Source organism: Diabrotica undecimpunctata, chromosome 7 (genome assembly GCF_040954645.1).
Source record: "Diabrotica undecimpunctata isolate CICGRU chromosome 7, icDiaUnde3, whole genome shotgun sequence".
NCBI lineage: Eukaryota > Metazoa > Arthropoda > Insecta > Coleoptera > Chrysomelidae > Diabrotica > Diabrotica undecimpunctata.
The window spans coordinates 67,146,668-67,170,220 of record NC_092809.1 but is presented as its reverse complement, the minus strand read 5'-3'; the positions used below and the strand labels follow the sequence as shown (position 1 = coordinate 67,170,220).

The 23,553-nt window shown below is 33.1% G+C and overlaps 1 protein-coding gene across 1 annotated transcript in view; it reads right to left on the bottom strand.

Moving 5' to 3' along the window:
* Window positions 1-23,553, bottom strand: part of olf413 (DBH like monooxygenase olf413) — a 412,976-nt gene that overhangs the window by 4,359 nt on the left and 385,064 nt on the right. The window contains exons 4-5 of the mRNA XM_072537489.1: window positions 16,556-16,834; window positions 4,112-4,941 (exon numbers count right to left, since the gene is read on the bottom strand). Of these exons, the coding sequence (XP_072393590.1) occupies window positions 4,112-4,941; window positions 16,556-16,834 (1,109 nt within the window). The remainder of the gene's footprint in view (window positions 1-4,111; window positions 4,942-16,555; window positions 16,835-23,553) is intronic.

Here is a 23,553-nt window from a genome sequence, read left to right as displayed (position 1 = left end):
TGAGACCTCAAAAGCTCCAAAGAAGACATCAGAGAGGATGTCGAAAGCTCGGCACAGTGATAATCGACGTATAGGACCTGTTTGATTGTATTCCTTTTTATTTATCTTCTAGGGAACTAAGAATATCGATTTTATTTGTTATAATACAGATTGAAAACCTAGTATAAACCTAATTTTTTGCAAATGATCAGACACGAAAAGACAAAGATAAACTCAAAAATGTTTACGTATGACGTATTATTTAGACAACGAAATGTAAGAACATGAAAACCAATAAGTAAAAAAGCTTTCTAGTTGTATAGTTAAAAGCACTTTAAAAGAAACACAGTATAACATAAGTACGATACAGAAAAGTTGATATTTTCTAAATAAATCACAATTACTAATACTTATAAAACAAACTTTTTATGGATAGAAATATTGAAAAACTGCACTGTTTTATAGAATGCTGTACATTTGAATATTCCATGCTGATTTCTATTGTAATGTTCTCACATCCGTAGGCATTTTCCACCGTAGCCGCAGTAACAACACTAACTAGTACCAAACAATTTTCATCACTAATTCCCAAAGTTGCGGTTAGCATTTTATTTTACGTTTAAAAGTTAAAAGTTTTTGAGCGTGTCATAAACTCGCGTACTACTTCCATTTATAACTTCCATCTTTTTCACTGCAGTGCAGAGCTGCGAAGTAGTTTTATTCGGATAATTGTATAGTAACTTAAATTGCCCCAAATTGGTTCCCATTTGATTATGCCGGCCGTTGCAGACGAGTGGAGTTTAATTGAAAAACTATTTAAAATTCTATTTTATGGATACTTAAGCTGGAGTTAGACCCACTGTAAACTTCATTTTAATATTTCATATAGCAATATTTTATATGGTGTAGGTGGACCTTACATTCTCAAATATTGACTTTTCGCTTTAATTGTTTCACTAGAAATCGGAATTCAAAGATTATCGAATCTGATAATAGTTATGACAACTGTTTAATGAAAAAAGCTTTCTTTAAACCCCATAAACTGTTTTATTAAAGAAAAGACAGTTTAGATCTGATTTTACGTATAGCGCCTCTACAATTCGCTTATACGGATTTCGTCCTTTCAGTACTCGTCAGTGCGACTCAGCAAGAAGCCCTAAATATGAAACTAAATATTTTCCGCTAAAGGAAGTAGTAAGTAGTACCAAATAATGAAATAACTTCTTTAAGACGCAAACGGCGACATCTAAGAATAAAGCAAGAAGTAAGAATTGGAAGATTTCTACTTCTTTGAAACCAAAATTTAAATTCTTACTTAAACCTGTACCTTCTACGATTTATAAAGCAAGCAGAATGATGAATGACTGACATGGGGAAGCTAAAATTGCAGTCTAAACGATATCGATTCATCTAAGTAAGTACCTTTCATGAACTGGCTTCTAATACTTGAAATACAAGTAAAAAAAATATAGCAAAACTGAAACGCACACGTTAAAAGTAAGAAATACAAGAACCAGCCAAACATAAAACAAAAAATAATAATAATATAAAGAAATTTAAAAAAATCAAAGAAAACCAACAATACCGGCGGCAAAATAATAAGAGTAATGGCGACCAAAATAACTAACTAGGAAATTAGTCTATCACTAAAAAAGGAACGAATGATAAAGCAGTTATAACAAATGGTATCTTTAGAGCGGCATTAGAAAAGATGGAAATATTAGCTTAAAGGTTTGGTTTATAAAATTATGTTACTGGATCAAATTGCAGATGAATTAAGAAGCAGTATCTTAGTACTTATGTACAAAACCAAAGAAAATGTTGCGTAAAAAATGTGCAAATCATAGAGTAAAAGTATTATATAACGAGGCGAGTATAATGGCAGAGAGTAATTAACAGGCGATATCCATAGATTTCCATAGAAGCAATAATGGAACCGTCAACAGCATCAGAGTACAAAATTATTCAATAGTCAAAAGATTAAAGCAAGGACGGCTGGCACCGACACTATTCAACCTGATTCTCGAATATTTGATAAGACAACTGAATATAGGAAGAGGTAATTTCCTAACAAATAAATCAATACAGATTGCCGCCTATGCCAAAGACATTAGAATTATGTCTCACAGAACAGAAGAGGTGGCAGAAACACAATTAAAAACAGGGGCAAAAGAGACCGGACCGGAGTTAGAGGAAACACACGCACAGTTGAATTAGAGGACGATATTGAAACGGTAGAAAAGTTGCGTATCTGGAAGTTGCATTAAACACAGATGGAAAAAAGAACCAGAAGTTCAAAGACTAATAGTGAAGGAAAACAAAACTTACTTTTGACTCTTTTATGTGTTCCGTTCCAAAAACACACACTGAAAATTAAAAATCAGGGTCCACAAAACAATTATCAGACCAATAGTAGGTTATGGATGCGAGATATGGGTGATGACAGAAGACACAAAACGAAAGCTGGAAGTTTTCGGAAGAAAAGTCCTAAGGAAGATATTTGGACTTATGAACGAAAACGGAGTATAGAGATCCAGGTACAACTATGAACTATACCAACTGTTTAAAGAGGCACCGATCTCAGAATTCGTTAAACTTCAGAAACTTCGATAGGCTAGTCATGTAGTGATAATGGAGACCAAAAGACTGACAAAGATAGCCTTAGATAGGAACATGCAGGGCGCAAGACCAGAAGAAAGGCCAGGGAAAAGGTGAGAGGATGAAGTGTTAGTGGACGCACAAATTTGTGAGAACCTGGAGAAAATCGGCGCAGGACCCGCTAGGTTAGAGGCATAGTTTGGAGAAGACCAAGGCCCGATTTGGGTTGTAGAGCCACTGGACAGAAAAAAAGAGAGAGGGAGATATATATATATATATATATATATATATATATATATATATATATATATATAAAAATCAAAATATTACAGAGTAATGGGGATGTACGCAGTGGCATAGTACGACCAGGATGAATAGATGGTGATTGTGTCTGGTGTGGCAGAAAAATATCAATGACACTGAAGTGCAAATTCTATATACCTGTGATTAGTTTGATATACGATACTGAATGTTAAGGAATTCAGACCAAAAAAGCAGAAAAACGAATGGTTCTTCTACAAACAAAAATAATTAGATGTAGAAGTAAAGTAACTAAACAAAAAAAAAATTTCATCAGACGAAATTATATTTATCCGATAGGATAAATCGCGAGTGCCAAGTTGGTATGAGAAAGTCAGATAAGAAATATTTGTGAATGGTATAATCCAGGACAAAAACTATAATTAGACAAGTCAACCCTATATGAGGATGTAGGAAAAAAGTTCAAACGCAAACATTTTTTAGCCATGACACTTATTGTCTTTTTAATTCTCTGAGATCCTCGATTTTACCATTCGTTATACATTAAAACAGTTTTAAATACAAATATTTTCTACATTTAAAACTGCTTTGTTCATCTGCATAGTTTTTACAGATATTCTCAGCATTTTCTTTGTAGTCAAATCCTAAAGGCCTCAAGCGGATTGATCGTATCAGCCTTTATAGTCCAATCTCAGCTTCATGTGATACCAAAGACCAATTCATCCTCCTTTCACCTAATATTAGGAAAAAAGATTTACATAAAATTGGTTTTCTTCTCAGAAAGTTCTGCCAGATGCTTAAATTCTGCACTTGAATCTTTTTATTTGGGTTTAGTTGTTTTAGCATATTCTAGACATGACCTGATATCCCAGATATTTAATTAAGTAAGTCTCTTATTACTTTGTCTTTTATAAGTTTCATATTTTTCTCCATCGTGGAAAGAAACCTTAACAAAATAAATGAAACAAAAAACAATTGAAACAAGACAGCAAAAAACACGTGGAAAAGCAAGCAGTATACATACAGAGATAATAGAGGAATCAAAATATTCTAATCGATTAAGGTTGGTAGAAAGAACGGAAAACAAAGAGATTTAGTATTCTCATATTTTGCTTTGTTTAAATTCTCAGATTAAATAGAAGAAAGCTCTTCTTGATTAATAACCGATTATAAAACCAGAATATTCGAGTTTACGTGAAATAGTTTATGAAAAAAAATTAAATGTTTCTAATGTTTATTAAAAGTTTATATATTTTGCAATATGAATACTTACGGACTAAGTTCTTGGATCCCCAACGAATGAAGAACTGTAGGTAAGCTAGGTAAACTATGACAAGCTGCAAGGAACTTTTGTCGGGGATAATACAACCCCATCACTAAGCACGTTTCTTCGCGACTATTCAAACCACCGAGCGTGATAGCAGTCCTCCCGGAACTATTATAGGTACACTGAGTAATCAAATGATCTCCAGGTAAGATACGCACTGGCACACCTAATTTTCGGTATTCTTGGTAATCGGAGTCCAAATTGTCATCACTAGCGATGGGATGCTGTTCAACACCCCCGCGAATATGCTTCAACGCTACTTGTTTGCCGATTTTATGGGTCTTCATCACAACCGCGAACATATTAATACCGCCATGAGGAAACGCTTGCTGAGTACAAGCAGAAACGCAGTGTCCAGATGATACAACTTTCTGTTGACCGGGTGGAATAATATGTCTCCAGTTGGGGTCCATTCCTATGGAGATAACTCCAGCGTCGTGTCTTCTGAGCTCTGGTGTATAGTACAATCTTAAACCAGACCCATCCAAAGCCCCCATACTTCCATCTAGAGGTGTTTGATAGTGCGTTTCCAGTAGATAAAATCTTGAATTTTGGGAATCTAGAGGATAACCGGCCTCAGGTGGAAAACTAAAACCTTCAGAACCCCTTGCCCAGCTGGCGACAACTGTGTTACATGAGAATGGTTGGGAATGGCTGTCATAGCATTGGCGTCCTGGTGTATCTGCTAGTTTTTCAATGTTGCTGTTGTCCTGGCATTCATAGAGAACTACGTGCTGGAGCCCATTTCCTCCATTGATACCTTGAAGTGGTTCATACTGAAACAAAAAAGGGATCATTAAAATGAATATTTACATATTAATATTACAAAAATCAAAGAAATCAATCAAATTAAGCATCAAGAACATTATTTCTTAGACCAACGCCAATCTAGAATTGTTGGCTCAAGCTCATGTTAACTATCATTTAATACTTTTAAACTCATAATAAAAAATAACATTAAAATATAAAATTTTCTTCTTCTTCTACACTAAAACCCTTCGTGGATTAACAGCGTTTTTCCATTCTGCCCAGTCGGATACTTTCCTTTGCCACTACTTGATGTTTATGGTTTTAAGATCTTTGTCTACATCTTCTATTCACCTTTTACGGGGATTTCCTCTTGACCTATTTGCTTGAGATTTCCTTAATATTAAAAGAAAACAGTAACCGATAAATGCTACAATAATTCATTGAAATACAGTATGGTGGAAAAGGACGAAAGTATTAAAAGACATATAGAGAAATAATACATTAATATAAAAAAGCATTATTACAGTATGATACAATACCACGTTTTGAAACGATTACGTGTTTGTTCTTCTTTTTTTTTTTAATTCAGATAGCACGTTTATCTCTGGCACTTGGTCATAAGACCTTCGGTTAAATCCTCAGTTGGCCAGTGAATTGCTGCCTTACATCAGTAAGAACATTGAAATGGCATAGGATACGTATGGTCTCTTCTTCCATTTCTCATTTTCTACACCGTGGTTCATTCACCTTGTCTATTTTGTACAGGTATGATAATGTCATAAACGACAATGTTCAGTCACCATTTCGCAGACTGTTTAAAGTTCTCGTTTATTGGGGTTCATCAAATTGTCCAAGTGTTTTTTATTATTATTCTTGATTATCTTCTTAGTCTAGACATACCGATGAGTGGGTCTAAATTTGTTTTGATGATTCTTTATAAGCTACTTCTGAACCTCGTTTTTGCAGTATCGTTGGTGATGCCACATTATGGTTTTGGATTTACAAAGATTTCTCTCGAGCATTCTTTTGCCAACAAACATGCTCGTTCATCCCCATGCACCAATTCATGACTCAAAACTCTTATTAAAGATGTTTTGTTGTCTTTTCACAGGTTTTTAATTGGAGTTCCTGACTAGTTTTGATTTGATAAGTAGATCCTTTACGCTCAAAATGTTAGCTATTTGTATAAATATTGATTCCCTTTGATTGAGGACTCCATTCAAAATTTCATCAATGCAGGCCACCAAAACAAAAAAATTATCCTGGAATACAGATTTTCTGATCCAGTACTACAGTCACTTTTAGATTCACCAATAAACCATATTAAGTCTCCATTAATGTTTGGGAATTTTTATTCTTTAGATAGTATAATTGTGTTAATCTTTTCAGTAAAGATTACTTCTGCTGTGATCATATCTGAGTTCGTCTGAAAGAGAGGTTCCGAAAGTATAGTCCTAGTAGTGTTTGTGTGACTATTTAATATATAATTGTTCGACCTTCAAGTATTTTCCTTTAAGTCTTATTATGGTCATAAAGGCTACCGCCGAAATATATAACTCCAGCGAGTAGCGACCTGTGATATCTTCTGAAGATGCCAATCCTGTAGTATTCAAGGCTCCTGTCATATTTGAAATATGTCTTTGTAGGGTGGGAGAGAGCTAAACCATATGTTACTGTCGATCGTATGACTGATGTGTATTACCAACAGATTAAATTTGGTTTCAGCACTCCATTAAGCTTATAATTTATTAAAATATGTGCTAAAATCTACGAACAAACGTCCAGCGCAAAGACGATAGCTTAATAAATTCTATTTATGTGTCTATTTTATTTTTCTGTAAGTGTTTTTGATGTCGATACGCCCTGTTCTGCCAATCAGTCTTTTCTCTTAGTTGTCTTGGGATTTCAAATTAATTTCTTTGTATATTTTTGTTTTACTAATTTTAAGTTTTATTTATGCGATTTTCGTCATGACAACACGAATTAAAGGTTCTTAAATTCGCGTTTTCCTTCTACTTTCTTCATTATTGTTTCTATTGTTGTTTATAATTTTTTCTTCATTTTGTTATACGTTAAGCCATTTCGCTGTTTTACTTGCGATTTCACTTGATTCTTCACTTATTCACAAACATGGTGATTATTTGATGAGTTGATTTAAGGATTTCGTTTACACCTTACTGGTTCTTTTCAGGCTAATCGATTTTTTTTAATGCGATATTTTCATTTTTAAGTCTGATATCGAACTGATGACGACGTCTCTATTCTAAGCTATCAAAACTGCATCTGGCTATCTTTAACTGTTGTAATTTCTTTATTTTCTATTTTGTATGTCGTTTGCTTTATCAGCTCGTTTAATATTACATTGAATATTATACTAATATCTAGTTGCTTTTGTCTATTCTGTAAAAGATAATATTAAATAACAGCTTATATATTTGGATAGTTGTACTCTGTTAAAGGCCTTTTTGTCAGTAGAGGAGACATACGAAATTGTTTTGCTACATTGTGTTCATTTCCTGAATATTTGCTTAATAGAAAATACCGCATGGTTATTATTCATTACTAATTTTGTTATGAGTTTCAGAATATTCATTATCAGGCTTATTGCTTATTGCTCTATAATTACTGAGATGTCATTTATTTTACCTTTAATTAGAAGAGAAATTTTAGTAAACACTATTTAATAGTCGAGTACGTTAATTTGGCAAAGTTTCACCACCCCCATGATGTTAAAAGTTTGTCCAAAGTAGATAAAAAAATTATTGTACTTAATCGCTTAGACAGGCCAGGCGGATGAATCGCGCTCACTTCACTGTGAGTGATATATTTTATTTAAGAGAGTATATTGTTACATACTGAAGAATTTACTGTTTACATATTTATTTATAATGCGCTCGACATATACAATTAAGGTTTATTAATAAAAAAAGGGTAAATGGATGAAAATTAGGTTATTTCCCTCGTAAGTCTCCCTGTACGTCTTTGATTGCATCGGCTCCTTTATAGTATTCGAAGTAAAGGGAGGCTCAAAAATATTCTCAAAGTGCCCCATTGTTTAGTTTCACATCTTAGGGCAGAGCGCAATCTTTCGCCAATAATTCGGCTCGTATTCCCGTGGGGTAAAACAGAATAATAAATCGGATCAAAAGAAAACACAATTATGAAATAATTTGAAATTTAAATAACAAAGCCCAAGTAAAACGTCGCGTGAACCTGCATCTGGGGAGAGCCCACGCACAACGCCATTTGCAGATTCGTGAATCGGGTTCAAAACTAAGCAATTTACATGTCATATCTTCGGAGATTCAACCTAGAGATACGTGGAAATGTTGGAGCAGAATCCGCAGAGAATTCAAATCTGATAGAACGTTACATTAGGTAGTCTTCTATTCATCCTGCTTATACGCATTCACTAGAGGAAATTGAAATTAGTTTGCATTTGCGGGAAAATGTACGGGACAACTTCGACAACGGGAATAGTGGGAAAAAGAAAACTACCGAGAGAAAAAAGGGAAAATTAGGGCAATTCAATCGTGCGCTTTGTATTCAGATAGTCGTGACCTACAAATGGATATTTGAGGTTTCTCGTTCCGTGAAATTTCAAGAGTAAATGTTGATTAAATTAGGAATATCTGGAGTAAGAATTCTATTTAAAATTTATGCAGTAACATTTACAGAGTTCTCTATTACTTAAAAAAATACCTGCATGAATATACTTCGGGAGAGGTGGAATAATTTTAAACAAACAAAGGAATGTATTTTTTAAATGACTAAATACATACACGTTTATTACTTTTTTATAATGAAAACTGGTAACTGTAATTGAAACAAATAAAAAACGACCTTAAGAAAGAAGTCATTCAGTCTTTAAGATGGTCCACAAATGTAGTTTTTATAACATATTAAATTACAGAACAATCTAGAGAATGATAATACAAACCAGTAACTAATGATTAAGAAAATAATCTAATTGGAGAACCAACAAAATTATATAACAAAACCATGAAGGAAGTAAAATATGAAATAGATAAAGCGATTTCTTGTTTCTCCTATTCTTCTTATTTTTGATCTAGTCGAGAAGCTTCCCATATTTAGGAGTTCGACATGGAATCTGTGTGCAATATTTGGCTTAAACTCATATGTAATCAAAAATTCATCTTCTTCTTCTTTCTCTTTATATACAATTCTGCTTATTCATTGGCGAATTGATCCCTCTATAAAAGGTTGTCACTCCATCTTTTGCGCAGTCGTCCGATACTTCTTCTTCCGATTGGTGATTTATCTCCTGCTATTTTGACCACACGGTCTCCACCATTCTACTTATGTGGTTATTCCATCTTTTTTTTCTGTTTAGTGTACACTGTACGTTACATTTTCTTCCGTTTATACTCTTTCTTTGATCCCTCATTGTATTTTCTGTAATTCTTTTCAGTACTTTTATCTCTACCGTTTCCAGTATTCCTCGTGTTGTGGCTATGCCGGGTTTAGTTTATGATGCATATCCGTCTATGACCATCATTTATTTTATTTTGATGTACATCAATTGTTACGTTCTATGTCAGACGTCACATAACATGTCACGTCCTAATGTCACATTCTGCTTTTATGGCCTCTTTGGTATGACACCTTGTTTGATTTTTGATTTTTCTATGTTATCGTATTCTATTTGTTCTATAGCATGTGATATATTGTATATCTTGGAACATTAAGCCGTTTGGACATTATAACCTTAATGCCCCTTTGGTATGTCGCAATATTTGATTTTTCTTTGTCATCGTATTCTATTCGTTAAATCCTATCATATGGTACTTTGTACCTGTCTGTACGTTAATATGTTTAGGTAATATAAGCTTCAGCATGCCGATGTGTTTGGTTTTTCTTTGTTGTTGTATTCTGGCCCGATAGTAGCCAATAGGTTGTTATAATTGGCCCGATAGTAGCAAATATATGTGTCTAAAGCCCTTTTTGTTTAACTCCATGTTGGAATTTTCTCTGTCATCGTATTTTATTCGTTATATACTGTCGTATGACATATCGCACGGTCCTAATTTGTTTAGGCATTATAAGCTTCATATCCCTTTGACAATTCACCCTTTCACCCCAACCCTTTACTATTTACTTATTGAGCTATTATCTTTCCAACGACTCCTTATACGTCACTATCCAACTAGCCGTCCTCGAGCTGCACGACGTCAGAGTGGAAGTGGAAGGGGGAAGCCCAACCGCCCAAGTGACCTATACTCTATTTGCTAGATTACTAAGATATGTTAAACATTTCAAGATAATAGTAATCTATGCACCTGAGAACAACTGAGATTTCAATATAAGAGAAAGCTTCAACGAATACCTCCAAAGTACAATAAACGAGTCCCCAAAGAATAAATATAGGATCACAAACGAAAACTGAGTCATCAGAGTATCAATATAGAAAGGCGATATATAAAAGAAAAGTATACTATTGCCGCTTCTGTTCAATTTATATTCTGAATCCATTTTCCAAGAGGCCTTAGAAAAGACAGAAATATAAATGGAATGCGTAACTGTTAAAAACTAAGATGCAATAAAAATTTCGATACCCACGATAAGGTGCGCCTTTTCTATTGACTTTCCCCAGATATTCTATTTAAAAAATAGTGCTCACTAATTTTTCGATTTTTAAATGCTTCATTGCCTCGGGTAGAAGTGAATAGTTTAATATTCACAATCATTATACCAAAGAGATTGGAATAACAAGTGTTATGAATATTAAAAAGCGAAATAAAAAAGCGGTTAATCAGTATTAAAATAAATATTTGCTCCTGGAGCACAATTTTAAAAGGAGCAGTTATTTCAACAGCATGTAACTACAAAAATTTCCTTGCAACTAATCAAAAACAAACTTTTTCCCGGTATAATACGTTACAAAGCCACGGCAAAATGTTTAATAACGCCAACATCTGTGTGATTTCAATAGCAGGAAAATTAAAATTATTTCGCGAGGCGGACAGTAGCTTAGAGAAAAAACATAATAGTGGAAAAGTTGGAACGAAAACTAAACAGAGACGAAATAAGGGTAATTTAATCGCGGTCTTTGTATTCAGAACTCGGTGACCTACAAATGATTATTTGAGGTTTCCAGTTGCGGAAAATCGTTACTTTGTAAAATTGCGGCGTCTTGCTAAATAAATATTTGGAATGCACAATTTCACAAAGCCGCTTTTACTTAAAGTTAATATAAACAGCTGTTAACTTGATTAATATTACATACAAATTATGTAGAGAAAAGAAATTGTCGAGTCTTGTCTTACAACGACTGTTGTTACTACGGTTACGTTTGTTTATGGCTATGAGAAAGTAACGAAAATATCTCATAAACAAGACAACTTTATAATTGCTTTTAAACTATAAATTTAAGCATGAGAAAGTTAAAATCATGATTAAAATAAATAGTTTTAAATAAATATTGTTGGGAATACAAACTTAAAATATTTAAAATATTAGAAACATGGGACATGATCTCAGATTATTCCCCTATCTTTGTATTAAAAAGTGACAAAGTAATGAAAAAAAATTGTCAGCTAGATAATTAAGTAAGTCAAATGACTGACTCGATTAGTTTCAAAGAAGAATTAAGAGCAATGATCAAACACTTCTGTTTCAATAACAACAAAAAAACAACTTGATCCTGATGTGGAAATATTTACAAAGTAGATCCAAGAAGCAGCACCAAAAAGACAGAAATTATCCAAAAGAAATAAGGGATATAATTTTAGAAAAAATGAAGTTACGACGTAGGTGTCAACAAATTGGAATACCATCTTATAACACGGAACTACCTAATTCAATGGCAAAACAAACGAGAAAACAAAAAAATACAAATGACTATATAAGCGTCAAATTAAGTCAGTTAACAAGTGACAAAACCACTAAATATTTGCCGTGGAAATCGTGAGTCCAGTCGGGATTTCATGTGATCTTGCATGGCAAGCTACACAAAGTTTTATTATTCTAACCTTTACAGGGGGTCAATAGTAGTATAAGTTTAAAATCAGGAATGAATTTCGCCGCCATGTTATTTTTAAAGAAGACTGTTTATGCCCAATATCTCTGCCATTTTTAGCTTTTCGTCAAATATAGTAGGAATTGAAATTGTTGCAAAAAATTGACAAATCTTTGCGTGCGGAAGATATTTTCCGAGTTAGGGGGAAGAGAGTCACTAAGTAAAAGTATTAAATTATCTCGTTTATTATTAACTTTACGAGATAAATGTAAGCGCCGTTAGATCAACGTTCTCGATGCATCCCAATTCGTCCTTGCGTTTCTTTAATCTTTTCAATGTATTCAGGAATTCCCGGACCCTTTTCTCTGCACCTAAATCCACTTTTTCTGTGCATATGAAACACAGTATTTTGTAAAATCGAACGTTGGTGATACCTGCAATTCAATTGGCGATGACGTTAATGTTAATGATGATGCACCAGTGCTTCTTTTACGTCATAATTCCGCTAGCCTCTTGTTCACATATATTTTTTAGCACGTTTGGTGCATGACCGTACGATTTTCGAGCAAACACTTATGTTTCTCGTCACCACGAATAACACTTTGTTCACGAGACAGGTCCGTTTCTGTTTATGGTCTACTGCTTGATGACGTCAGCGCCTAGGGTTCGTTAATCTTGTGTATCTCGTTAGGCTTGTCATAGGCGTAAACCTTAAATGTTGATTGTAGCACAAAAAATCAAACGAACAGAATCGTATAAAATATAATTTTTCCCATTTTTGTTTATATACCTTTATGTTGTAAAGTTAATAATAAATGAAATAATTTAACCATTTTCTGCCTTAAATCGGAAAATATCGAGGGCTCAAAAAAATGGCACAAAAGAAATTGTAGTAAATCGCAATTTTAAGAATTTACGTCCTTGCCATTTTTACTGAAAAGTTAAAAATATCGGACATACTGAGTTAAAACGATTCTGCCTTAAATTTAAGATGTCGGCTAATGTGGCGGGATAATTCAGTCGTGATTTTAAATTTACACTAATATTGACCCCCTAAAGGTTGGAATAATAAAATTTTGAGTAGCTCGCCGTGCCAGGTAAGGCTTTTTTTTCCAGCTGACCCGACTGGAATACGACTTAAATTACCTATCATATATAACCCGCCAATAACAAAAGCAGTAGCTGATCCACAAGTAATGAACAAAAAGATAAGCATTTTGCAGAGCATCTGGAATATCTGAAGAAATAAAATGAATGTGAAGTAAAATAGCAATTAAATTTCTAACTCCTACATAAATCCTAAAGAAAATAAAAGAAAATATCGCTCTTAAAGAAGCCTCTGGACATGATCCGATAACAGGATAAATATTGAAATTGCGACCAAAAAAAGCAATCATAAAAATAACTACAATCTAATAAATGCAGTATTCAAATAGAATTGTGTTTCAACGGATAGAGTATCATAAAGAAGAGACAATAACTAGATATCAAATTTAAAAAATTATATTGGAAGCTACAAAGAAATTCTAAACCATCCATCTACAATAAACTATTTGTCTATAAAAAAATACTAAGGACCAATGTTGAATTGTGGCGTTGTAACGTCACAATACAAAATTGAAGACTTTACAAAAGTAAACAACCAAGAGGAAGATTATAGAGGGGACGGGTAAATGACAAAAAAACTAGCATAAACAAATTGGAAGTATGTTGCTCAAGATAGAGATCGATGCAAGGAGTTGGAAGAGGTCTATGTCCAAAAATGGACTATAAAAGACCAAAAGGAAAAAGAAGGCCAGTAGATATTTGACATGCATCTCTGACGATGTGCTAACAAGAACAATATTAAAGTAATCCAGAGGTTTCAGAACAAAGTGCACAGTTGTGATGCTTCATTGTACGCACGTAAAAAACTCTTCCATTCAACGAGACCTTACAATAAAAAAGGTTGAAGAGATGATAGCCAGATATGATTAAAGTCTGCTTCAACATGTCTATGACGAGTTAATCCAACTCCTCAGCGAGGATCTGGAAAGAATATTCAATAGAAGAAAACTCTTCGACGGGGTGAAGTGAAAAACAGTGAGTATGGAAAAAGCATACCAAGCAAAGACAGTTAAAACGACAGTTTTGAATATTATTACTTTAAATAGGCTAGACTTTACAGAAACATTATTGAATTTAACTATAGTTCCAAAGACTCAAATTGTCGTAAGAATGACATAAAAAATAAACGTTGTAGTATTTACAAAAATCTGAATACGTTTCATTGGAATCAGTATTATATCCTTATTTTTAAATTTATTAGTTTCCTTAGATTCTAGTAAACACAGCTTAAGGCCTTTATTTTGAATATGGAGAGAACTAGAAATTGTTCGTTAAAAGAATGAATATGATCTAAAAGGTGCGTACATAGAATCTGTTTTTCTATTATTGATAGCTCTTTTATGCTCTGCTATACGTTTGTTAAAGGTTCTATTAGTTTGACCCATGTTAGGGCGATCATTACATTCATCTAACCTTAACTTTGCACACCACTGTCTAAGTGCTTTTTCTTTTGGCTTTTGGTATTATAGGTTTTAGTTTTTGTATCAAATGTTTAATGAGATTAGGATCTTTTACGTAAAACAGAAAACGGTTTAGTAGAAAGGATCGATAATTCGAGATTATCTACCGGCAATAACAAATTCAGCAGTTTCAGACGAAACTTCAGACACAAAAAACTCTGTAACACGACCTATAAAGCCCGTTATAAATGTACCTTTACATACAGATTCTGTTAATTTGTGTTTAAAAGTTGCTTTGAATATAGGTTAACTAGAATCACATACAAATAATGTAAAATAAATAACACAAACGACAATGCCAACTCAGAAAATCCAATTATTTAGCTTTATTGACATTGTGTGGTACTTTATTGTGTAGTTAAATGTATTAATTTTATACCAATCTATTGCTTTTTCAATGCAACAGCACCGAGGAACGCAAGCTGAATTTCGATCAAAGTATTCCATTTGTTATAAATTACCTATCGATCTAAAACGTACTTTCATTAAAATAACAAGGTAATAGGTAATATCTGCCTATTTCGCTATGTTGAAATTTCAGAAACTAATGTTTGCTTTCGCTTATCTAAACGCGAATGTAACATTATAGCGATATTACTGAACTGTTAACGTTGCGATTTAGAACATAACCAATTAGTTTGTGCAAAGTTACCTAAAATGGCGAACGTGGTGGAGTTTTAGCAAATTTCGGTTAATTGGTTGTGGAGAATACACGTTATCGCTAAAAAGTTATTTATTATATTAAAGTCTTGGCGCTTTGTTTGTAAAACCATTTCCTTTTTTTTTTTAATATTATTATAACATTTTATATAAATTACACATTTGTCAGTAGCTTTTAGTCTGCTGTTCATCTTATTCTTCTTTTTATTACTGTTTTCTATAGTCATACCTTTATGCCCATTCATTTTTGGAGTATTTCCGATTTCAGTACTCTCTCTCTCTACTACTCTTACTCTAATCCATTTCCCGCCATTCGATTTTTATGCAAATTAGATTCAGTTTTTCGGTTTATCAAATTGGCTATACTAATTTTGATCACGGCAGCTGGGAAAAGAGGTACAGAAAATCTGTTAAACCACTCCAAAGGTTCTTAAACCATGATGTTCTTTGACTTGGCCATTTTCTGCCATCGATCCTGCCTTGTATTATTAAAAATAAAGTTATATATCTTTCTGGGTGACGCATAATATGTCCAAAATATTCCAGTTAACGATTTTTAACTGTTCTGGCCATTACCGTAACTTTTGCCATTTGCTGCAAAACAACCTTGTTACGAACTCTATCTTCCCAACTTATACATAGGATTCTCCGATTCACCCAGACTTTAAAGGCTTCCAGTTTTCTGAGAAGTGTATCCGTTAAAGTCCAACCTTCAACACCATATAAAATAATAGAGAACACATAACATCTTATTAATATAATTTTAATCTCAAAGCAGTTCTGGCCTTCTCTAAACGTATTATAATTTCTTTGCTCAGATCCTAGTTCTTATTTAGACTACAACCAAGGTAAGTCACGCTGTTGGTTCTCTTCAATTGTTCTTTATAGGCTAGGGCCTCTTCAAGTTGTATTGGCGTTTTACTGACAACCATTATCTTTGTCTTTGTAGTGTTAAGCTTCAGTCCATATTCATCACACGTTGTGGTAATCTCATTAATCACACGTTGAAGTTCTTCGTAACTACTTGAAATGAACACAGTGGCAACCCTCGTAGCTCAAATTATCAATATTGACGCGATTAATTTTGATACCATATTGAACACTATGAAGGTTAGTTTGTGTATTGAACATAATCTTTAACTCTAATCTTCTTTGGTTTTATACACAGATTATAAGACACTTTTTCTACATTATCTAGCAATTTGTCACGTTTCCATGTTCTTGTTTCTTCTAATGCTTTCCATACTTATGCAGTCGTATCACCTGGTCCAATTACTTGATTTTTCTTATTTTTTTTTGCAGCTTTTTGATAAACTTTTATGTTTACTTGTATTTTATTATTTTTGTCTCAGATAACCTAATCTGAATTAACTATTGAATCTAAGTAAATCCTAGACCATTTGTTTTTTTATAATAAGCAAAAGAGAGACTTACCCTAATTAAATGATGCTTTCTTGTGATAGATGGAATTTTAAAAATTCTACACCAATAAATGGATTCACCAGGAGCCGGTGGTTCAATAGCGGGATTCCTTAACTCCCAAACTCGTGCAGTTTCTTCTGGCCCAGGCGTATCTTGATCCGCTCTTTGAACCAGGTACAAGGATTGACTTCCTCTATTACCGATTTCGTGTTGACCTAGCGATTTTGGACCAACTGCTCCACCTAGAGGTTCGTCCTTATGGAACGCCCAAATAATCCTCATTGTATCGTTCTGCAATAAAAAAAAATACCTGTAAAACACTACTCCGATGGTATAGAAAATAAGGTAATATTTTATATCAAGGTTATTATCTCACGAAACCAAGAAATCAAAAGAGTTCTAACGTCGGACTCATCACAGTCTACTTTGTAACAAAAGTAAAATCGTGCTTCGAGATTTTTAAATAAATATTTCGGAGAATTGGTAAGAAAGATTTAAAACAATAACTGGCAAGTACTCTGTTAATTTTTTGTCATAACTAGCTGAAAAAGTAATTGGAGATGAATATATTTGGTTAACAAACTTTCTTTTTCATAGAACAATATATTTGGCTATAAGTAACTTTTCTTGAAATAAAAAACATGTTTTTCCAAAAAAATTGGTTTATTTTATTCTATGTTTGTCTCCTTTAAGCTCAATAAAATGATTCCGGCTATTTTTATACTTTTTTGTCGTTTGTTTCGTCCATGATCTCTTCGTTCAAACGATTTTTTTTTATCTACGAGCCATTTTCTCAAATTGGGGAACATATTGGGGAATAGTCAGATGGAGCCAAATTTGGAGAATAAGCCGGATGAGCAACGCTGGTATATCACCTGTATAGTCTTGGAAAAACCACACTCTTGCTTCTGCATATAGGGCCGTTTCTTACTGATTTTCTACATCAATTTACTCAATAATGCACAATAATATTGGATATTGATAGCTTTTAGCATTTAGCTTTGCTGTTCTGTAGCATTCCTTATTCACTTCGTTTATGCCACACTGTTATCTTTTTCTTATTCATATTCATACCCACTACGGACGCTCCCGATAATAAGCAACAAGACCTTCTTGGTGTTCTTGAGTTACGACCGGCTTATTATCACCTAAAATTATTTTTTTGACCGTTTCAAACTGCATCGTACTAATATATCACATACATGCATAAAAATGGTTACATTTTCTTAAACTCTTATTTTTTTACAATTGCAGCACACTAACCGGGAAGAAGATTACTTGTCAGTATATATATTTTGAGGTCCAGTATTCACAGACAGAATATAGTAAAGGTATTATCCAATGCTCATCAAATTGCTGTCCAAGCATAGACATGATTGATTATTGTTTTTTAAAATATCAAAAAAATAGCTTTATTAATATTTGTTTAAGAAAAAAGAGAGAGGTCTTTAGTAACTACAAACTTCATTTATTAAGAACATGAAATGTGCCGCAACTTCAAAAAACTTCATAAAATATTGTTGCAAACTAATCCCTGTAAAGGATTTCGGTAATACTTTCTCAAAGAGCCGCTTTATTGTAAGTAAATTTGACCTAGAAACTCCAACAAGAAAATTATGGAAGAGTTCAGATTTGGTCCGTACGTTAAACTTAAGGTAAGGCGATGTTGATTAATATCTACTTTAAAAGTTTCCGTCAGAATTTTTAATCTCGAGTTGGTTTAATGGTGGATATTGAGAAATAAGGAGATATCAAAGGAAAAATGTTACGCGGTTATTGGTTGCAAAGGAAGGCGTAAAGAATCCAGTAATTAAATTAGTTTTTGATCTGATTAGAGAAAAATTTTAAAGTACATAGAGCGTATTGGATAGGATAAAATATCAAGAAGTTATGTCAAGTATCAATTGATTTTCTTATTGTAAATTCATCTTCTTATTGTAGTGCCCATCCGGTTCAGATGTTGGCGATCGTCATGGAAATCTGCTGCTCTGAAAAGGTTTGTGGTTATTGTGTTGAACTACGTACGTAGATTTTCAGCCAGAAAATTCTTCGCCTCCTGGTCTGCGTTTTTCTTTTACTTTTCTTTCAAGAATTAATTGCAGCAACCTTTGAATCATTTGGTTAGTATCAAACAAAACGGTTAGTAACGTGGTCGGTATAGGATATCTTCAGTATTCGACGATAAAGCTACATTTCAAAAGCCTCAATTTCCCTGTAGGTAGCGTCTGTGAGAGTCCACGACTCAACTCCGTAAAACAGTATAAGAAAGATATAACATCGTAGTAACATTGCATTTAAATAGCTTAGCCATTTTTTGAAATGCAGATCTTGCCTTCTAGATAAATCTTTTTTATTATCTCATACTACACATTTCAACTTGTGTTGTTAAATCCCTCTATACAGTTATGACAAAAAAATTCTTATTTTTGATTGGTCACACTCAAATTTTATTATAGCAATTCTTGTTTTATTTACATTATTACTAGGTTTATTTACATGTCCTAAGTACTTAACTAGAGCTCATATTAAACCGCAATAACAATATAAAAATACAGGCATTTAAAACATATTATTCGGTGGCTTTTTTTTAGTGTGAACGGAAAACGTTCACACGACGCCTTGTAGCTTATTTTCTATCACCACCTAAAAACGGAAGTTCTCATAGTCACTCACCAAAACGTGAGTCGAATAAAATTCCTATTCGGTTGCAGACAATAACAAAACCAGTAAATCACTTTATTTAATTTTTCGGAGTAATTCATTGTGAAATTTCCCATTTACCTCTAATTTTCAGATGCTATCGATTCCCACAGAGTATCCAATCAATTGAAATTTAACCGATTTTCTACTTAAAATAGAAGTACTTCCAAAACGAGATGAAATCCGTTCCCATAAATTCGAATTATGGACACGGTACAAATCAAGAAAACGTTATTAAGTTGACTGATTTGGCTGAGATTTTTTCTTATTTGTTATTACTGTTTTATGATTTAAATTATGACATTTCTAGATATCTAAGAGAATGACACCTTTACCTTTGTTAAAACTTTTATTCGTAAATAATGTAGTAAGAGTTAAGAGATGAGTAGTAAAATAAAACTTCCGAGAAATATAAGTCGCTTTCCTTTTGTATGTATTTGAACCAAATACAGATTTCGGATTATTATTTTCTAATCAATTTTACCAATTCCAGCCATACATTTTTTCTCGGCCATTACAAGTTATTTAATTTCATTGTACAGTAAAACTTCTGTTAACGGACACCTCTTCACAACGAAAACCTCTGCTGAACGGAGTTTTTAGGTCACCGAACATTTCATATGTGGGTAAATAAAATTTCCCTTCAGTTTCACTAAGAAATTGTAATTTTACCTGCCAACAACGAACAGTCAGGTCAGGACGAATAAAAAAATTAAAATTAGGGCTCCGGAAATCCAAATATGTACAACTTATTGTATCCACAAAACTAATTATATAATTAGGTACTTATGGTCATAAAACTAGGTACTTTAGATACATCGAGTTTAATTTGAAAAAATCCATTTTAGAATCCATTCATCCTTTGTATACATTTCAAATTTAGTTACTATATTCTGATCTAAGGGTAACAATGTCTTCGACTAAAAGAAAGTGTTTAAGTTTGGAAGAAAAAATATTGGTGATAGAAGGATTTGAAAAATAATAATTATAATGTTCGAGTTTTGACCGAAAAGTTTCAAAAAGTTTCAAAAAAACTCAAGTTAGTGACATTTTAAAGAAAAAGACCGATTTAAACAAGCGGTATAGTGAAAAAGGAAATGTCGCTGGTACCGACATAGTAAATTTTAATATCATACACAAAAATAATATAGAATAAGCGACTAGTTCCATTATTTTGAAAGAATGTCCAACATCCAGCTAAAGTTGTTTCGTAAAAAACGAATAACAAAATTAGATAACATTCTTGTAAAGCACTTATAAAATTCAAATAGTATACATTTTATCTAAAGCACAAGTAACCGAAGTTTTTGTACAAGTCCAAGCTAACCCATTTCCTCAAGATACAATACCGAGATAACCAATATCGCTTTCAAGTAGGTGTTTTCTTGTGTAACATACCGACAACATTTGAAAATGGCTACGACCCATCGATTATTTCTTTAGTATCCCATCCTTCTTGTTTGCAAAGTAGTTAACAAGCAATTCACTCGGAATATGTTTCAATACTTATTCAATTAGAAATAAAAAAAAAGGAGAAACCTGATATACAGTTACTCAACTCGTGTATATTTGTATATCTCTTACGGTACGTGATCCTCGGTTCTTATTGCAATCTTAAATTATTTTATTTAATGTAATTATATAGTAGACACAACTATGTAGAAATGGAAACTTAGTATTTTTCAGCAGCAGATAAGGAAACAGATAAGGAAATTTCTTGAAACGTACGGGATGAAATGAAGGTGTCTGGGATTATTGTATATTATAATAAAATATTATATATATTATGCTTTTAAAAATAAACTTGCGTGCATAGAAATCGGTCAACTTTAAGGTTGAATTATACTTTTTTCTAAAACTAATTAGTCGGATCAAAAAAAGGGAACGATAATAAAAAATTTATCAAAATTGGTTATTATTGCCCTTGCAACAAAACATTGCATATTGTACGTTTTTCATAATTAATTAATATTCAAGTGTGTGAATGTTTAAAGGATACTACACCAAAGAAAGCCGCTCGTTATTGATTTAATAGAAAATGGACTTAGCCAGCGAACTGTGTCTGTACAACTTATTATGACAAGCGGGGTCAGCCAGAGTGGTTCGAAACGTGTTCCAACGTTATGAAAAGACTTGATCCTTTAGTAAACGACTGGATCAGATAGAAAACGATTTACAACTGCTCGTGATGATCGCTTAATTCGTCACTTTAATGCCGTTTAAGTGCAACAACAGCTCCGTGAAGTAAGAGTGTAAGAGGTTATTAGTCAGTGGACAGTAAAACGAAGACTGGAGGAAAATAATCTAATCCCTCGAGTACCTGCGATCGGTCAAAAACTTACTGCAATACATCGTCAAGCATGCCTGCGTTTTTTACGGGATCATTTGAACTGTACGTTGAAATAATGAGGATCTGTTCTGTTCTCAGATGAGGCCAGAATATGCTTCTTGGTAGTAGCCGAAAAAGGAAAGTGTACACAAGATGAAAAGAGCGATTTTCAGAATACTACATTAAAACACGTAGTTCTTACAGTCGAAAGAAACTTTCACGGCTGCGTATTATTAGACAATGATGTGGTAACAAAGTAGAAGAATTATTTCGCGCAGCAGCCGATAGAGAACGGTTCCAGGAAGTTATAAACATGATGACGGCCAACTTCTGAATACGGACACAGCATCTAAAACCGACCGAACAAACCGACCTTGCTTGTTTTCATTTGTAAGGGTAGCTGTCTTCACGAGTGAGGAGGTTTAACGGGTGCTATATACATCAAGGAGATTTTAGTAATGCATGTGGTACTTAACGACTACCTTTGAGACGAATTTTTTTTATGCAGGACAATTCAAGGCCGCATAACTCAAGAATCGTGCAACATTACATTATCGAAGTCGGTTTTCGGGACATGAAATGGCCAGCGTGCAGTTCAGGCTTAAATCCCAGAAAATTTATTGGATAAGCTAAAACAAAAAAATCGAGCTAGACTTCATACCCCAGTGGATTCCAGAGTGAAAGAAAAGTGGGTTAACATTAACTAACTATATTTATTGCACAAGAAATAAATTAAATTTTTGTTGAATGTCTATGTACCTTGGAGTGCGGCATGGACATTTTATATATGTCTATGGCATAAAATAGAGCGAAGTAGATATAGGGTCTGAATACGTGGAATATTATCGAGATAAGTGAAAAATTCAAATTGCAATTTAGTATATGACAGAATATTTAGTAAATAAAAAGTTGTGCGCTAACTACTTTTAGAATAATTACAGGTTAGAATAATAACGGTGTCCACAATAACAGCTCACTATTTTACAATAATCAAATTAATCATAATGCTTCAATAAATTTATCTTAATCTTATACAAATTCAGGTCCCAATCGGTAGTTAATTAAGACACCTATGGATAACCTTGATATTAACCAATTAATATTACAGAAAATATACTGCAACAAACAGGCTTAACCAAATATATGTACAATAATAATAAAACGAGACATAAGATCAGCTTAAAATGTTTTTAATAAGATGAAGCTTTTCTTAAACCACAAATCTTTAAAAGCAACAAAAACACTTATAGGTTGCGTGGAAAATATAAAGTTTTACATGTATTAAAACATAGAAAAAAGGGGAGAAAGTAGTATTGGAAGAAGACTGTAGGTATGTATGGTTAAAAACCGAAGAACTTGTTTCATAGAAGCCTTTTAAATATTAACATAAAATAAAAATAGCCATGATGATCATAATCTTCTTGTGGCAACAGTTTACAAGCATTTTTAAATAGGTTTCTTTACGTATTTTCTCTGGGTTTTCTTTTTTAATTAATGTACTTATTTTTATTTTCCTTTTGCGTGTTTCCACTTATTTCATTGATTCTTATTTATTAGTTTTTCTCAGGAACTTTCACTATACTCGTATGTATTTTTAAATCTAGATAACATATTTAACCAAAAGCATATTATTATAAAAGATAGTGTCCAAATGAATCCTTCATAAAACTTCGCTATCTTAATATTTTATACATTTTTTATTACGCCATCAACGTTCCTTCCCCATTTTAATAATGGGCAGTTTATCAAATTTCCTCATCTTTCTACACACAAAAAATAAATAATACTTTGAAATATGGTGATGTTAAATCCCTAACGATAGAAAGCACCGCCCCCTTTAACAGCTGATCAACTTTTTCCCAAAAATAAATCATTAACAACCCCAAATTATCTAAAAAGCCGCAGTGATGTGTAGTTATTAGCAAATCCGAGAGATAGCTGGTATCGACCCCCGGGTCAGTGGCTCGTTGAAAGCTATACA